This window comes from Salvelinus sp. IW2-2015, linkage group LG4q.2, assembly GCF_002910315.2.
Source record: "Salvelinus sp. IW2-2015 linkage group LG4q.2, ASM291031v2, whole genome shotgun sequence".
Lineage (NCBI taxonomy): Eukaryota > Metazoa > Chordata > Actinopteri > Salmoniformes > Salmonidae > Salvelinus > Salvelinus sp. IW2-2015.
This window is the reverse complement of record NC_036843.1, coordinates 17,391,261-17,410,238: the sequence shown is the minus strand read 5'-3', so window position 1 is coordinate 17,410,238 and position 18,978 is coordinate 17,391,261. Positions and strand designations below refer to the sequence as shown.

The following is an 18,978-nucleotide window of genomic DNA, read 5'->3' as shown; positions in this document are numbered from 1 at the left end:
GGAGAGAATAGAAGGGGTGAGTCAGGGTGACAGACACAGATGATCCCTGTGAGTGAATAGGGGCCCTGCCTGCTGTCTGACCTACAGTGTGTACTGTCTATAGGGCTCAATGGGATGAGAGCAAGTCATCATAATATCTTCACATTCCCGTCTCCCATTTCTGGATGGAATTGAAGCACCAACAGCCGGTCTGGGTGGCTTAAGCAAGGAAATGTGAGACAGACTTTAGCCTGGATTTAGGTCTAAACCTATGCTGGTATATGTATTAGATTTGGCAGTTATTGTTAATCTTGGATGGGATGCCACGAGGAGGACCCCATCCCTTGCCACACGCACAAATAGGGTCACATTCATTCTACACACACACACACACACGGCTGGCCTTTCAACTTGTAAACTGGTGTTTTAAGCGTATTATCAATCCTTACAGTGCATAGCTTAAAGCATTTATAACAGCATAGGGTCTAGATGAAAGGGAAAGATAGTACTTTTTGGTCAAGTTGCCAGGTCACCACCACTTGTAGTGTATAGTTAGGGGTTTGTGTGAGGGATTGTAACCCTGCCTTCTAGGCCATGCTTTCTCTAAGCATGTCAGACGTAAGCTGGGTTTGGTAAAGCTGTGAAACTGTCCTATGTGACTAATACCCATGCACACATACAAGACTGGTGCCTTAGATTTCTGGTTAACAAACAACCTCAATAGAGAAGTGATAGGTTGGTGAGAGATTAGTCATTATACTGCCCTCCTACCAAAATCCTTCACAACTGAGGAGTGATCTAACAGCATCCCAAATAGCACACTGTTCCCTACATAGTGCACTACTTTTGACCAGAGTCCTATGGGGGAATAGGGTGCCATATGGGACACACCCATTATATTACTTAGCAACTGTAACCCTCCCTGTCACAGCGACTAACCYTTTCTCTCAGACAGTGGCACACATACAAAAGGCCATTCTGCAGTGACCATTTCTTATCTACCCAGGCCTTCTGGGCATGCACTTGTGTGGTCATAACTCCTTTTCAATGGAAACTTGTGTGATCAGATCATTGTCCAGACCTCACTGAACTAACACAGGCACCCTAAGGGGATAAATGGGGGGGATGGAAGAAGAGAGGAGGCCTGTAACCAGAGAGCTGCATGATCATTCCATGGTCATTTGCTATGTATTATGCTGATTGCCATAGATCCATCTAGTCAATCAATGTCAGGGTCAATATGTAATCATGGTAAAGCACAATCAGATCTGTGTGACGTATGATGGTTAATGGGAACCTGAGGTTAAAAGGTCAATGAGGTTGTTTCTGTTCACTTGCAGCTGTGTCCTGTCCTCTACTCTGCCTTATCTAACTGCGTAAACACAAAAACAGGTAAGATCCCCTTTGCACAGCTGGCATTTACTTATATTGCCTTGGCTCCAAGTCAGAGCAGGTCCACCAAAGTCATGGTGCAGTGAAACATGGGTGCCGAACCACCTAGAAAAGTCTGAGCCTTTAGGGTAAAACACTGGGGTAAATCCTCAGTGGAAATACATCAACAAAAGGGAGTTAACAGAGTTTGTGTGAAAGCAGATCAGGCAGAGTAGAGGACAGGACACCACTGGGACCAATTTAAGATCAGTCGTCTCAAACTTATGGAGAGATGCATCACGAGCACACTCACAGACGAGGCTGTGATGGGTGTTAAAACAAGAACCTTTGTCCTCACCCGCCTGAATGAGGGGAGATTAGGCGTTAGTGTATCAGGGACGGCGTGAGCCAGTACAGGACTGGAGTGACTTATACCAAGAGTGTGCAAAGCTGTCATCAAGGCAAAGGTGGCTACCTTGAAGAAACTCAAATATAAAATATTTTGATTTAAAACTTTTTTGGGTTACTACATGATTCCATGTGTGTTATTTCATAGTTTTGATGTCTTCACTATTTATCTACAATGTAGAAAATAGTAAAACAAAAAAAGTTTTTTTTAAATGGAATGAYTAGGTGAGTCCAAACTTTTGACTGGTACTCTATACTAAATAATGTGATATTTGTTTTGATGTAGAATGGACCATAATCATGCACCAGTATTGAAACGGGCACGGGGAAAAAGTGTTGGTCCCATGTTTCAATGAGCTGAAATAAAAGATACCCAAAATGTTACATATGCACAAAAACCTTCTCTCAAATTATGTGCACAACTTTGTTTACATCCCTGTTAGTGAGTATTTCTCCTTTGCCAAGATAGTCCATCCACCTGATAGGTGTGGCATATCAAAAGCTGATTAAAATGGCATGATCCTTACACAGGTGCACCTTGTGCTGGGGACAATAAAAGGCCACTAAAATGTGTAGTAGTTCACACAACACAATGCCACAGATGTGTCAAGTTGAGGGAGCGTGCAATTGACTGCAGGAATGTCCATCAGAGCTGTTGCCAGAGAACTTAATTTCTTGATCAATATTATTGGCAGTACGTCCAACCGGCCTCACAACCGCTGACAACGTGTAACCACGCCAGCCCTGGACTTCCACATCATGTGTGGGATGCTCTGGAGCGACGTGTACGACAGCGTGTTCCAGTTCCGCTTGGCACAGACATTGAAGAGGTTTGGGACAACATTCCATAGGCCACAATCAACAGCTTGATCTACTCTAATAGTGTTCATACCAGATTAGGACTGCTTTTCTGGTCCACGTCCTACTTTTAAGGTATCTGTGACTAACAGATGCATATCTGTAATCCCAGTCATGTGAAATCTATAGATTATGGCCTAATGCATTTATTTAAATTGACTGGTTTCCTTAAATGAACTAATATTTTTGTTCAGTGTAGTTGGGAAACCGAGGAGACAAAGGAGGAATGTTGTTGAAAGAGGTCAACCAAGAACCAAATGGGTCCCTCCTCTCTCCTCACGGTGTGTGTGTGTGTGTGTGGTGTGTGTGTGTGTGTTGTGTGTGTGTGTGTGTGTGTGTGTGTGTGTGTTGTGTGTGTGTGTGTGTTAGTGGATTTCACCCACTCAATTACAGTGGACAGAAAGTGTAAGCCTTTCCTCGGGAAGACTAGTAATCATGATTCATAATGAAACTCTACTTGTCTTCTCCATCTGAAGATGGAGAGAGAAGGCCTTTCCTCACACTTTCACTTTTTCAAGATTACTTTAATTACAGGTCATGAGTAAAACAGACTACCATTGTTTTCAGTTTTATGCAACGATTTCTGATGTAGGCTAATTTTCATTAATGACGGACCTACCCGCCACAAATATTGAAAACATTTCAACATCACAACATTTTCAGTCATTAAAACACATTGATTTTAGTAGTTGTTTGAAAATCGAGATATCACTGGAAGGACAGCAGACAAAACAATAAGGAGAGAAAGAGATACCTCCAGGGATAACTACCACACCTCAGTAGCCAGGCCTAATCACCATGATCAGGACGCACACACACACGACACCGCTGTCTGATCACCAAGACCACACACACACCTTCTGACTCTACCCGTGGACAAGGTGTAAGTGAGTGAGTAAGCAGCTATATTTTCAGTTTGATATGGTGAGCAGCATTCAAAGTGATCAGGAAAAAAGGAAAGATGCGTGAGGTGAGTGGGAGGGAAGTGGAGAGAGAGAACTGGGCTCACCTGGTAGTAGTTCTTGACGTGCCTGATTACAATGTTGAGGTTCTGGATTCGTAGGTTCACATCATTGTTCACATTCTTATTCACTCTCTGGTTGGTGGGGCTGGGGTCTCTGGATAAGACGAGACAAGAAATGACAACCTAGTTTACAACAACTTTTTTAACCACAAAAACAAATAAACTACAGGATTTTCCTTCACTGAGTATTATTTTGGCTATGCATATTTTCTCCCAAAAGCTGCTTAGTCTGGCATGTGGGACTATTATGTATATAATCCTATAGGTTCCTAGGCTATAAGACTTCCTTTATATGTACACCAACTCTAGTGAATGAGTTCTTTTAAATCAAATATCCACACAAAGGAAAATACTAGATTACATTTTTYAGGATTAGGCTATACTTTAGAGCGGAACGACATATATAATATGAAGTTAATTCAGAACACGCTGACATTAGAGCTGGGACGATTATCGACACCAACTACCAGTGTTTTGGGGGTATCTGTACCTGACTATTAATATTTGACAACTTTTACTTRACTACATTCCTAAAGAAAAATGTACTTTTTACTCCATACATTTTCCCTGACACCCAAAAGTATGTGTTACATTTTGAATGCTTAGAAGGACAATAAAATGGTTTAAGTCACACACTTATCAAAACATAATCCCTGGTCATCCCTACAGCCTCTGATCTGGTGGACTCACTAAACACATACTTCTTTTGTAAATGAGGTCTGAGTGTTGGAGCGTGCCTCTGGCTAGCCGTAAAAAATATAACAAAATGATGCAGTCTGGTTTGCTTAATAAGGAATTTCAAATTATTTATACTTTAACTTTTGATATTTAAATATTTAATCAATTACATTTGATACTTAAGTATATTTAAAATGAAATACTTTTACTCAAGTAGTATTTTACTGGGAGACTTTCACTTGAGTCATTTTCTACTAAGGTATTTTTACTTTTACTCAAGTATGACAAATGTAGTACTTTTTCCCACCACTGCCAATCACTTATTGCAGCCATTTAGCTGACACCGTTTGTTGCGTTAAGTGGCCTATACAACAGAAAAGTTAGACATTAAATACATTTGCTAATATGGGTGATTGTTAATGGGACAATTGATGGCTACAGCCATCAAACTAGTAGTAGTTTAAAGCATCACTAAAAAAGTGGTGCACATTAATGTTAAACATATCGTTCTATTTATCATTATCGCATCAATTCAGGCAATTTATCACAACATAGATTTGTCCATATCGCCCAGCTCTAACAGACATGATTTCATTCTTTCATCGAAACAAGGAGGCCAAGAATACCCGATTGTTTTGTTGAGACTTAATAATAATTATTATTAATGCACATGACTTTTAGGAATGGCATTGTTAACCTACACAATCTGGAAATACACATCAGGGTCCCCACAGGAGAGGGTTCAACCCTCAAAGCCAAACATTTAAAATACATTGACTTGACTTTATCCAAATGTTATGTTACAGCCTTACTTGAAAATGAATTAAATTGTTTGTTGAAGCACCTTTGGCAGTGATTACAGCCTTGAGTCTTCTTGGGTATGACACTACAAACTTGGCACACCTGTGTTTGGGGAGTTACTCCCATTCTTCTCTGCAGATCCTCTCAAACTCTGTCAGGTTGGACGGGGAGCGTTGCTCCACAGCWATTTTCAGGTCTTTCCAGAGATGTTTGATCGGGTTCAAGTCCGGTCTCTGGCTGGGCCACTCAAGGACATTCATAGACTTGTCCTGAAGCCACTCCTGCGTTGTCTTGGCTGTGTTCTTAGGGTTGTTGTCCTGCTGAAGGTGAACCATCTTCCCAGTCAGATCCTGGGCACTCAGAAGCAAGTTTATATCAAAGATCTCTCTGTACTTTGCTCCGTTCATTTTTGCTTCGATCCTGACTAGTCTCCCAATCCCTGCCGCTGAAAAACATCCCCACATCATGATGCTGCCACCACCTTGCTTCACCGTAGTGATGGTGCCAGGTTTCCTCCAGACGTGACACTTGGCATTCAGGCCACAGAGTTCAATCTTTGCTTCTCATCGTCAGAGTCCTTTAGGTGACTTTTGGCAAACCCCACGCGGGCTGTCATGTGCATTTTCTGAGGAGTTGCTTCCATCTGGCCATTACCCTAATTTGGCCTGATTAGTGGAATGCTGCAGAGATGGTTGTCCTTCTGGAAGGTTCTACCATCTTCACAGAGGAACTCTGGAGCTCTGTCAGAGTGACCATTGGGTTCTCGGTCACCTCCCTGATCAAGGCCTTTCCCCCCGATTGCTCGGTTTGGCCGAGTAGCCAGCTCTAGGAAGAGTCTTGGAGGTTTTTTGATACCCTTCCTCAGATCTGTGCCTCGACACAATCCTGTCTCGGAGCTCTACGGACAAAACCTTCAACCTTATGGCTTGGTTTTTGCTCTGACATGCACTGTCAACTGTGTGACTTTGTATAGACAGGTGTGAGCCATTCCAAATCATGTCCAATCAATTACATTTACCACAGGTGGACTCCAATCAAGTTGTAGAAACATCTCAAGTATGATCAATGGAAACAGGATGCACCGGAGCTCAATTTCAAGTCTCATAGCAAGGGGTCTGAATACTTATGTAAATAAAGTTCCTGTTTTTTATATTTAATACATTTGCAAAAATCTAAAAACCTGTTTTCACTTTGTCAAATTTAGAATAAGGCTGTAACGAAATGTGGAAAAAGGGAAGGGGTCTGAATACTTTCCAAATGCACTGTATATAGTGTAAAACTTTTGACCATAAGGGTCCATTTCAGACGGAGCCCCGGTTCCTGGCTAGGCTGGGCTGCATGGAGGGCCTGCTCTGGATAGGCGTTGTTTGTGCCAACCTCATTTACATAATGTTGTGGGCACACCATGCAAATACTGCCAAGCTTGGCCCTGTATTCCAGTAGGTCTCTGAAAGGGCTTTAGTTTAAAAACAAGGAACAGTTTTTTTTATTCAGGTCAACTTGTGTACCGCTTGCCTTTAGTTCTACCTTTACAGCCTTCTCTGACATGACCCATGCCCATTTCCAGTTCCCACTGGGCGGCTGGGAAAGCAGCACAAGGTCTGTATCCAAAACGCCCCTCAGAGTAGGAGGGCTGATCTAGGTTCAGTGCTCCCCTGTCAATCTAATCTTATGTATTATCTAGAAGGTAAAGCTGATCCTATATCAGCAAAACTAGAATATAGCCCCCAAGCATGCTTGAGTAGTGGAGAAACATTCCCATGACAAATAGAATGTATCTGGAAGAGTCAGAGGGGTCTTTAATCACATACAGTATGCACCCTCATGTACATATAAAGCTGAGAACACATAGGAGGTCTGTGTACACATAGGAAATCCATAAGCTTGCATGTTGCCATGCAGTAGGGCAGGCTATAGCAATGGCCCTGTGGCTGATTATGGAGTCTGATGAGGTCTGGTGGGTAATAAGAATAGGCAGAGGGGCTGTGTGTGTGTGGAGTGAGTTCTGCTGCTAGAAATGCTGGCCTTGAGGATTCCAGCTCTCCACTCATCTGTGGAATAGGTTTAATGTAAACAGCTCAGACACCTGTGTGCGTTCGCCAGAGGAACTAGGCTATACACTGAGCGTTAAAAACATTGTCACCGCTGCTCTTTCCATGACAGCTTTCACCTGGATTCACCTGGTCAGTCTATGATCCCTTATTGATGTCACTTGTAAATCCCCTTCAAATCAGTGTAGATGAAGGGGAGCAGACAAGGCTTAAAAATCCTTATTTAACCTGAYACAATTGAGGGGGCCTGTCCGGTTAGCACAGCTGGGAGCAACACAAAGGGACAAACACTAGGCACGAGAAGAGAATGAGGGAAAGAAGAGAAGTGTAATTAAAATAGAGAGGAGAGAGAAGTGGTAGCCCATGTCAGAAACCATCACTTGAATTAGTCAAACTAAACAAATGAGCACATAATTGGAATATAACTGTTGAACTTGATTACTTTGAAGTATGTCAATGAAGTAAAGAGTGTCAACACTAAAGAACTTGGTTTATGTGATGGAAGCAGACCGAACAACACAAATACACCTGCACTTCAAGACGTTAATTGGAAAAGAAGACGTCTTGTCAAGCTGTTCAATGCAATAGTTCAAGAGAACAGTAGAGTCAGACCTTCTGGATTTACTTTTTCACAGGTTGAATTAAGCTTCTATGACACAGTCACAGCATTACAGGGAGTTTCTACACAAAGTGTAAATGTTCACTGACTGCACAGGCTCAGCCTGCAATTCAGAGTAGGCATAAATAGCTACCCTTTGAAGTTACAGAGCACAGGATGTGGTTCAAAACCCTGAGACCTGTGACAGGTTTAGAGAAAGCCTGAGCCATATAATTTTGTCAGACAATGTCTGGGCAGTCGTTTTGCCAGAAAAGCAGCCATTTCCGTGTCAGAGCAAACTCTCTATCACATAATCATTATGTGAAAAATAATACATACTTCAATATATTCACATACATTTCCCCCCGCAGTGAGATGGTTGTGTTCACTGTTTTCAGTAGACAGACAATTCATCTCTGAGCTCAAAAGTTCTGATGCTGTGAGGGCCTCCTAGTCCTAACCAAACAGACATAAACTAAATCAATATACCTAAAAATTACAAAAAAAACTAATAAACTGTAAAAATCAGTGTTGTAAAAATACTTTAAAGTACTACTTAAGTATTTTTTTTTGGGGGGGGGGGGTCTCTACTTTACTATTTATATTTTTGACCACTTTTACTCCACTACATTCCTAAGGAAAATAATATACTTGCTACTCCATATATTTTCCCCTGACACCCAAAAGTACTATGCTTAGCAGGACAGGAAAATTGTCTAATTCACACACTTAAAGAGAAAATCCCTGGTCATCCTTACTGCATCTGATCTGGCGGACTCAGTAAACACAAATGCTTTGTTTGTAAATGATGTCTGAATGTTGGGGTGTGCCCCTGGCTATCCTAAATGTAAAAAAAAAATAGTTCTGTCTGGTTTGCTTAATATAAGGAATTTCAAATGATTTATACTTTTACTTTTGATACTTAAGTATATTTAAAACCAAATACTTTTTTATTTTGACTCCAGTAGGATTTTACTGGGTAACTTTCACTTGAGACATTTTCTATTAAGGCATCTTTACTTTTACTCAAGTATGGAACAAGTACCTAATATTCACCACTGGTAGAAATGATAGTGTGAATATAGTATGAATATAAGTCCATTATCATTTCTAAACAGCTTCATTTTCATAAAAATTTCAACACATTTTCTTCCATCACAGTTTCTTYACCATCCAGCTTGCTACTAATCACTAGACAGTCAGGAAGCATCAAAAAMAATGAAATAAAACTACAGGTAGAGGGCCTATATTTTGTCAATTTTCAGTTCAACCTTCCGGACCTCGTTGAAGACCAAATGTGGCCCGTGGGGGAAAATGAGTTAGACACCCCTGATCTAGAGCAAGAGAGGTGCAGACAGACACAAAGAGAGACTTTAGGATCACATTGACTCATGAGGGGCAGGAAAGGAGGTAAAAGAGTGAGTGAGAGTCCAGTCAGTGAGCCATGAAGGCATGGGGAAGGTTTCTGAACAGTCAGATACCAGGGGAAGCCATGCCAGGATGAAGACAGTCAGATACCAGGGGAAGCCATGCCAGAATGAAGACAGTCAGATACCAGGGGAAGCCATGCCAGGATGAACACAGTCAGATACCAGGGGAAGCCATGCCAGGATGAACACAGTCAGATACCAGGGGAAGCCATGCCAGGATGTGGTTACGAAAGGAGGTAGATTGAGGCCACACACTCACATGTGTGTCATGATTTTGTGCAGGAAGACCCCATCCACCAGATCCATGAACATGGAGAGCTTGTCCTCTGAGCCAGAGCCCAGTGGTCCAAAGGTCTTCACCTGCAGAGAGAGAGGAGAGAGGGAAGACATGAATGGATTACTAAGAGCTCAGCTCAACTATGAAGAGATGGGTCACATCTGGTTGTTAGTACTTTCAGTTTCCAAGAATACAGACACATTTCCTGCTCTGACAGCCATCAATGCCTCAGACTGAGCATGTAAAGATATTTAGGCTGTAGATATAGGAGCCAGGAGGTACTGTAGGTGGGAAAAGGGGACACCTAGTCAGTTGCACAACTGAATGCATTCAACCCAAATGTGTCTTCCGCATTTAACTCAACACCTCTGAATCAGAGAGGTGCGGGGTGTTGCCTTAAATCAACATCCACGTCATCATCGCCCGGGGAGCAATTCTTGTTGGGGGTTAATTCCTTTGCTGGCTCGGGGGTTTGAACTAGGGATGCACGATATATCGGTGAGCATATCGGAATCGGACGATATTAGCTAAAAACGCCAACATCGGCACGATGTCTAGTTTAACGGCGATGTGCAAAACTGATGTCAAAGCTGACGTGCATACCTATATAACGTAGATACATGACGTAGGGACACCACATAAAATGTAGCACTACACTTGCAAAACAGCATTCCTAACCTAGCCCACAATGTCTGCTGTGTGGATCGACCAGTCAACAAGTCGAGCAGTCATTTGAAAGAGTAGGAACATTTCAGCAAGACAACTCAAAGGCGAAATCCATTAACGCCAAGATAATGGAATTCATTGCCCTTGAAAATCATCCGTTCTCTGTCTTGGGTGATGTTGGCTTTCGCCGACTGGTCGAGCACCAGTACACAGTACCAAGTACGCTATTTTTCAGATGTTGCCTTTCCGGAGTGATAAAATAATTTATATGTTGAAAGATAATGATAAAATAATTCCACTCTGAAACCTTATAATTGTATGAAATTGATTAGAATCATAAAATTATAATCTGATGATGTGTGTAGTTTTAGTCAGAATTAGATTAAACAATGTATCTGTATAGTGGAAAAACACAGGCTGTCTGAGCAAGGCGTAGTTTAGGATTTGAACTTGTATGTGTGTGCCGAAGAAAAAAAACGAGAACAATTAAACTGTGTTTGAACTGACCTGGCTAGGCCTCTGAGAAATTTATGAGAGCATAGGGAGTACTTCTCAAGGTTCCCCTAATCTCAGGGGAATGGAACTGTCAGCTGGGTAGTGATACACAGTGGTGAGAACTATGGAGAAGGATAAAACTCACCTACTGTTTGTGTGTATGTATGTGCGTAGGATACCTACTGTTTGTGTGGAAGTGTGTGCAGCTATAAAATGGATGTCTTCGTATAATGGACTTCAGAACGTTCTCATGAATAAACATTTTGACTATTGTAAGCTGACTCGTCTGCTTCATTCAACCAGAATCTTACAAACTCTGGGTTGCAGACTGAGTAGATTAATTGAAGTTTATGAACATTGATAACAAATTTCTCATAACAGGAGTTACACAGTAATACCGTCACTGCTATCAGCTTCATGACTTCAGGATTTAGTACTGAGGAAAGTAGTATTGCATGCTCATGAATGTGCTGGTTGTCATACCGCTGCTGCCATTTCAATGGCATTTGAGAACATGTTTGAAACATGAACACACCAGCTAGCTCCATTCGAACAACTGACTCGAGAAATAAGCTCATCAGCTGCGCCTGCAGCAGACGTGATACCCTCTGTCATGGCATTGAAACACCTGCTCAATAAAACTGCCGACAGGCTGTGAACAAGCGATTCAGGGGCATTCTCTCTTTACTGTGTCACCACCATGCTCGATGCTAGGTACAAGGACCGCTACTTCGATGCAGACAAGAAACAGGGTTTACGTGAAATGTTACAGACACAGCTGGACAATATGGAAACGGACACAGTGACAGTGCGCACCGAGGAAGAGAGGCCACGGACAGACAGAGCAGAAACTTCACTGCTTGAAATGTATGATGTAATCCTGGTTGAGAATGAAACGACTGAACAAACGAACAACGAAACAGCACAGCAAGTAAGTGAAAGAAATAGGTTTTGATTATGTTTTACTGGTAATGGGACATATGTAAATGCCGACAAAATAACTTTTGGTCAGTGGGGTGTGTAACCTTTTAACTAGGCAAGTCCGTTAAGAACAAAATCTTATTTACAATGACGGCCTACCCCGGCCGAAACCCGGACGATGCTGGGCCAATTGTGCACCGCCCTACAGGACTCCCAATCATGGCTGGATGTGATACAGCCTGGATTCGAACAAGGGACTGTAGTGGTGCCTCTTGCACTGAGATGCAGTGCCTTAGACCGCTGCGTCCATGTGTGTGTTTGAACTATTTAACTGTACTAGAATGCTTAAAAGGCCGCTAAAATGTAAAATATCATTATTGACCAAAAATGTGACATTGGTGCATCACTAGTTTGAACCAGTGATCTTTTGGTTACTGGCCCACGCTCTTAACTGCTATGCTACGTTCCGCCCCCGAATCTGCTGTTATCAGTCTAAGGTGGGTCAGGGCTAGCAGAAAGGATGCCTGTGCCCAGTGAGAAAACACAAAGACCGTAGGAGAGCAAGTTAGGGAGGAAAAAGCAGCCGCCAGTCCAGTTGACTGGCCAAACAGGAGGGTCCAGCCAGGGGAAGTACTGCAGGTTTCCCTGACCCCCACCTGCTGCCATTACCCTGGGCCTTTCAAATGATGCTGTAGGCCTGCCATTACACTGGTCTACTCAAATGATGCACTCTCCCACCATAGCCTGGTGCCATACTATATGTGCTAAATGCATAGCCTGGTGCCATGGTGTATGGTACTGTAGTCGTTGACTGTCATACATGTGCTTAATCCATAGCCTGGTGCTCTAKTGAATGTGCTTTAGCCATCGCCTGGTGGCACAGTGTAACCCTATGTGCTGTAGCCAACACTCCTACCATTGTCTGTCCTGCCATGTATCCACGTGGCCATTCCATGTATCCACGTTGCTTCATGTGGCCATGCCATGTATTCACGTGGCTTACCAGTCAAAAGTTCAGACACACCTACTCATTCAAGGGTTTCTTTTATTTCTACATTGTAGAATAATAGTGAAGACATCAAGACTGTGAAATAACACATATGGAATAATGTAGTAACCAGTGTTAAATCCAAACATATTTTATCAAATCAAATTTTATTTGTCACATGCACATGGTTAGCAGATGTTAATGCGAGTGTAGCGAAATGCTTGTGCTTCTAGTTCTGACCATGCAGTAATATCTAACAAGTAATCTAACAATTTTATATATTCTTCAAAGTAGCCAGCATTGCCTTGACAGCTTTGCACAATCTTGGCATTCTCTCAACCAGCTTTACCTGGCTTTTACAACAGTCTTGGAGAAGTTCCCACATATGCTGAGCACTTGTTGGCTGCTTTTCCTTCACTGCGGTCCAACTCATCCCAAACCATCTCAATTTCTTTGAGATTTAGGGATTGTGGAGGCCAGGTCATCTGATGCAGCACTCCATCACTCTCCTTCTTGGACAAATAGCCCTTACACAGCCTGGAGGTGGTAGCCATGCTGGTTAAGCATGCCTTGAATTCTAAATAAATCACTGACAGTGTCACCAGCAAAGCACTCCCACAGCACCACATCTCCTACACATCTCCTACATGCTTCATGGTGAGAACCACACATGCAGAGAACATCAGTTCACCTACTCCACGTCTCACAAAGACATGGCGGTTGGAACCAAAAATCTCAAATTTGGACTCATCAGACCGAAGGACAGACTTGAGATGTGTCGGTTACTTGAACTCTGTGAAGCATTTATTTTGGGCTGCAATCTGAGGTGGTTAACTCTAATGAATTCAACCTCTGCAGCAGAGGTAACTATGGGTCTTCCGTTCCTGTGGCGGTTCTCATGAGAGCCAGTTTCATCATAGCGCTTACTTGCTTTTGCGACTGCACAAACTGACTGACCTTCATGTCTTAAAGTAATGGACTTTTTATTTGAGCTGTTCTTGCCATAAAATGGACTTGGTCTTTTACCAAATAGGGCTATCTTCTGTATACCAACCCTACCTTGTCACAACACAACTGATTGCCTCAAACGCATTGAGGAAAGAAATTCCACAAATGTACTTTTAAACAAGGCACACCTGTTAATTGAAATGCATTCCAGGTGACTACCTCATGAAGCTGGTTGAGAGAATGCCAAGAGTGTGCAAAGCTGTCAAAGTAAAGGGTGGCTACCTTGAAAAATCTCAAATATAAATATATTTTGATTTGTTAAACACTTTTTWGGTTATACACGGTTCCATATGCATTATTTCATAGTTGATGTCTTCACTATTATTCTACAATGTAGAAAATAGTAAAAATTAAGAAAAACCCTGGAATGAGGTGTCCAAACTTTTGACTGGTACTGTATATTGAAAGCAGTTGTTTCCACACAGGTGTTAATTAAGCAATTCATGTCCAATCATGCTTATGGTCATGTATAAAAATGCCCAGTTGCTCATTATTTTGGCTGCCATGACTAGAAGATGTCAGTGACTTTGAAAGAGGGGTCTCAAACGAGGATAGGGTGTTTAAAGTGTGTGTCAGTCACCAGATCAACCCAACTGAAATGGGAGATTCTGGATCAGTGCTTGAGATAGCGTTTTCCACCGCCATATGATGGAATCGCTCGTGGAATAATGGTATTGCATCCCTTCAATAGAGTCAGTTACTCTGCTACTGTATGTGAGAAACAGAAAAACGAACAAGTGAAACATCACCAGGACTGGTTTAGGAGATGGACCAGTTCAAAATGTAATACATTGGCTAACAGTAGGTTACTAGGACACACCAACACACTTGCTCTGAGTGCACTACATTCAGTCTAGGCTACTTACCCACACCACCAGCGGGGTATCCATGAAGTTTTCCATCAACTCTGACACTGTAATATCCATTTTAAGAAACTTCACACAATTCCTCCCAGTTCTTAAATCCGAAAATTAGTGGTCACCGCCCAAACCTTCGCAGTAACTCATTCTTCTCAAGGGACCTTGCATGCCTGGTCAAGACGGAACAATGCCGTGAGACATCGAAGATAAACCACACGTTGTTGGGGCTCTACACATAACAAATCATCACGGCGATATATAGTTTCCCATGACCGAAAAAATACTGTGCATGTCACAGTCTTTCAAAATGTAGATGGCGTTTTCGAAGTTCATATTAAACAGTAATAAAAGCAGAACGAAGTAAACGCGTTCACACTTGCATCAACACTTGTTTCACACACAGCAAAACCTAACTAGTGGGCGCATCATCCAACCATCCAACTATGAATAGCGCACTTCAGTGACAGCATGGATAGCCAATCAAATATGGTATACGACCCCAAACAAAGAACAGCCAATCCACGACCCCAGAAAACTGAACAAAACATTAAATATTTTAAATTGCCCAAGAGTACTCTCCACTGTCCAGAACCAATAACTGCAGTTATTGGCTATTGAGAATGGGAAACACTCTTTTCATTACACTTCGGTAATGAAGTGACTTTTCCGTAGCAGGCTAGGACACTGAGGTTAAAGTTAGAAAATGCTCTCCTAACCTGCTACGAAAATCCCTGAAGACTGTGTCCATCCCTATTGAGTGTGTCCCTATTGAGAATATGTCAAGCAGAGATTCTGGTAGAAATTTGGTGTCATACATTTCCAAAAATGTAGGTGTATCACACTCATCACAGCAGCAAAATAATAAATGAAGGGTACACAAGACTTTTGATTCCATAACAGTGACAAAAGAACATACTCTAAACGTTTTAATTCTTTCCCAGACATATTTTAGGAAAACCATTTTCAAAATGGAATACATAAAATAGCAGAATAGGACCTTGCACATAAGGGGATAAACTTATTGGACGGTACAGAAGAAAAAATCAATTGTGTGAGTACATAAAACCATAATTTTGTCAACCTACCAGAATCGAATTGGAAGCACTGCTGCTATACTTTCATGTGGTGTCCATGGTGCATCTCACTGTTGCCCCCACTGTCCCGAGGTTAACATGTCAGCTAGTTTAGTAGAAGCTGTGCCACTTGGTAAGCAGTCAGTGTTATCAATAGACAATCAAATAGAAAACAAGGAAAAGAGTTGCGCTTTTACACTCACATTATTTAATGCAGTTCTCACAATGTATTAAACAATGGAGATAAAAAAAGAAAAAGTCACATTGTAACTTATTTACATTTTTGTTTCATTATATTTTATATCAACACAAAGTATGTGATATATATATATAATATATAATATATATATATATATATAAATATATATATATTATAATATTACACAACACAGTACCAGTCAAACATTTCGACACACCCTACTCATTCAAGGGTTTTTCCTATTTTCTACATTGTATATAATAGTGAAGACATCAAACTATGAAATAATACATTTTCATGTAGTAACCAAAAAGTGTTTAATCAATAAATATATATATATATATATATATATACAAGCTCAAATAAACTAAAGAAACGACAGTCCACTACTTAAGACATGAAGGTCAGTTTGTGCAGTTGCAAAGATCATCAAGCCCTATGATGAAATCTCTATGAGGACCGCCAAAGGAACAGAAGACCCAGAGTTAGCTGCTGCAGAGGATAAATTCAGAGATAGCTGTACTCGTGCTGCAGAGTACTCCAGAGGCAATAAATTGCAATATCCGTACTGTGGGCACCTAAGACAGCGTTACAGGGAGACAGGCGGACAGATGATTGTCCTCGCAGTGGCAGACCACGTGTAACATCTGCACAGATCTCATCCGAACATCACACCTGCGTGACAGTTTAACAACAAATGCCCAACTTACAATCCTCCATCAGTGCTCAGACTGTCCGCAATAGCTGAGAGAGGTGGACTGGTTTACATGCCTGTTGTAAGCAGTCCTCACCAACATACCAAACAACATCGCCTATGGGCACAAACCACCGTCACTGGACCAGACATGATTGGCAAAAAGTGCTCTTCACTGACGATCGCGGTTTTGTCTCACCAGGGTGATGGTCAGATTCGCGTTTATCGTCGAGGAATGAGCGTTACACTGAGGCCTGTACTCTGGAGCGGATCGATTTGGAGGTGGAGGGTCTTTCATTTGGGCGGTGTTCACATTATCGGACTGAGCTTGTTGTCATTAACAACTGTTATTACAGTCCATCCTCATGTGTAGTCCTTCCTGCAGGCTCATCCTGACATGACCTCCAGCATGACAATCCACCAGCCACTACTCGTTCTGTGTGTGATTTCGCAAGACAAAATGTCAGTGTTCTGCCATGGCCAGCGAAGAGCCCGGATCTCAATCCCATTGCAGTGTCGGACCTGTTGGATCGGAGGGACGGCTAGGCCCGTGGAACTTGGAGTGCGTTGGTGGAAAGTGGTACATCTCACAGCAAGAACTGGCAAATCCTGTGCAGTCCATGAGAGGATTCACTGCATATTAATGAACTGGTCACACCATACTGATTTTACTTTGATTTTGACCCCCCCCTTTGTTCAGCACATTTATGTTTGTCACATGTCTGTGGAACTTGTTCAGTTTATGTCTCAGTTGTTGAATCTTGTTATGTTCATACAAATATTTACACATGTTAAGTTTTCTGAAAATAAACGCAGTTGACAGTGAGAGGACGTTTATTTTTTTGCTGAGTTTAAAATGTAGAAAAMAGTAAAAATAAAGAAAATCCATTGAATGAGTTGGTGTCCACATTTTTGACTGGTAATTCTATTCTATATATTATATAACAAGACATAAAATAGACAGGAACACTTAACATTACATAGTCTCTCGTGTCAGCTTAACGAGTAGCTGATTTGGTTATGGGTGTTGGGATTACCTGGGATAACAATAATAGATAATATTCAACATAATATTTTTAACAACCACACAACCACTTACCAACAATTCTACATATTCACACACATAAAGGACTCACCTACTTGCGTACACACCTACATACTGTACATCCACAGCTCAGTTTTTTCCCTCTGCTATAGCTTTTTCTAGTTGTAGATAATATAACATCACACTCCAGTTCAAAGTATGGGGCTAAGTTAATTTCAGGTTTTGGACTATGATTTTTGACAAAACAAAGACAATTAAATGTTGTCTTGGAAAAGACATAAGCTTTTAGTGTTACTCTAAGTATTTTTTTTATTCAACTTAGTTGTGAGTGCTGGGGTGACTGAAGGCTTCACATGCTTGATAATCCTCTCCTACAGTCAGAGCAGTGTTAAAGGCTTCTTCTATCCTGTACTCTCTGATGATTGGTTAGTTTACATGACGCAGTGATGGTATCTCTGATGTTTTCGCTGGTGAACTTTGAGCATACTTAATTGAGAGATACTCACCCAACAGGAGTAAGGGCTTTTCTCCAGTATGTATTCACAGATGTTTTTTCAGGCTACACTGTATTGACAAACTCACCCCACAGTCAGAACAGGAGTAAGGTTTCTCTCCAGTTTGTATTCGCTGATGATTTTTCAGGCTAGACAGTTTTGAGAAACTGTTCCCACAGTCAAAGCAGGAGTTAGGTTTTTCTCCAGTATGTATTCGCTGATGTATTTGCAGGCTAGACTGGTGTAAGTATCTCCTCCCACAGTCAGAACAGGAGTAAAGTCTATCTCTCAGATGAGAATCTTCGAGTACTCCAGGCAAAGCTATGGTGAACAAAACAAATGTAACAATTTGTTGCCAAATCATATTAGTATCATAATGAGATAATATCTACCTCTATCAATAAAATGGGGATATAGTAATTTGGTCAAAATATTTACCCCCTCTTGTTAAGGCCTGCTCTTACCTCGATAAACAGTTTTCCCTCCTCCTCTTCAGCTTTAATAACATTCAGCCCCAGAATTTGAATGCAGTCTTCCAGCTTCACTGATGCCATCTCTGGATCCTGCAGTGCACACTGGGCTCCACTGTTACAATCAGGACCCAATAGGTTTGGGTGTGGGAGGAGAGCAGCAGGCTGAGTTTGTCCTCACCACCCTACACCAAAGACTATATAATTACATCCTGGATTGAATTGAATTTATTTTGGGTAGCAGACATATACAACAAAATGTACAATGTGGACACAGAGGATATCACTTGAAATTAATTGCACATCATCCTTCAAATAAATACACCTGACCAGAAGTAGGGTGCACAAGGGGCAGTGGAGTGGTTTCTCTTACTTAGACAACCTTGTCCAAATGAAAATCTTTGCCTGCTTTTTAAAGCTAATTTACTTTTTCTTTGCTTGATCTCCAAGGGGAGGCTATTCCAGAGACAAATGCCTGTATGGAAAAACATGCTCCTCGCAGTACTGTTTACTCTTGGGATTTTACAAGACTTCTCACTTTCCTGATTAATGTGGTCAAAAAGGTGGATAAGGCAAGTATCAGTGGAATG

General features: G+C 41.6%; 1 protein-coding gene across 1 annotated transcript in view; it reads right to left on the bottom strand.

The window, feature by feature from the left end:
- LOC111963418 (protein Daple-like) overlaps window positions 1-14,838 on the bottom strand; it is an 81,616-nt gene extending 66,778 nt beyond the window's left edge. The window contains exons 1-3 of the mRNA XM_070443411.1: window positions 14,420-14,838; window positions 9,458-9,558; window positions 3,626-3,734 (exon numbers count right to left, since the gene is read on the bottom strand). Of these exons, the coding sequence (XP_070299512.1) occupies window positions 3,626-3,734; window positions 9,458-9,558; window positions 14,420-14,479 (270 nt within the window). The 5' untranslated portion in view covers window positions 14,480-14,838. The remainder of the gene's footprint in view (window positions 1-3,625; window positions 3,735-9,457; window positions 9,559-14,419) is intronic.
- Window positions 14,839-18,978: the final 4,140 nt, after the last annotated feature.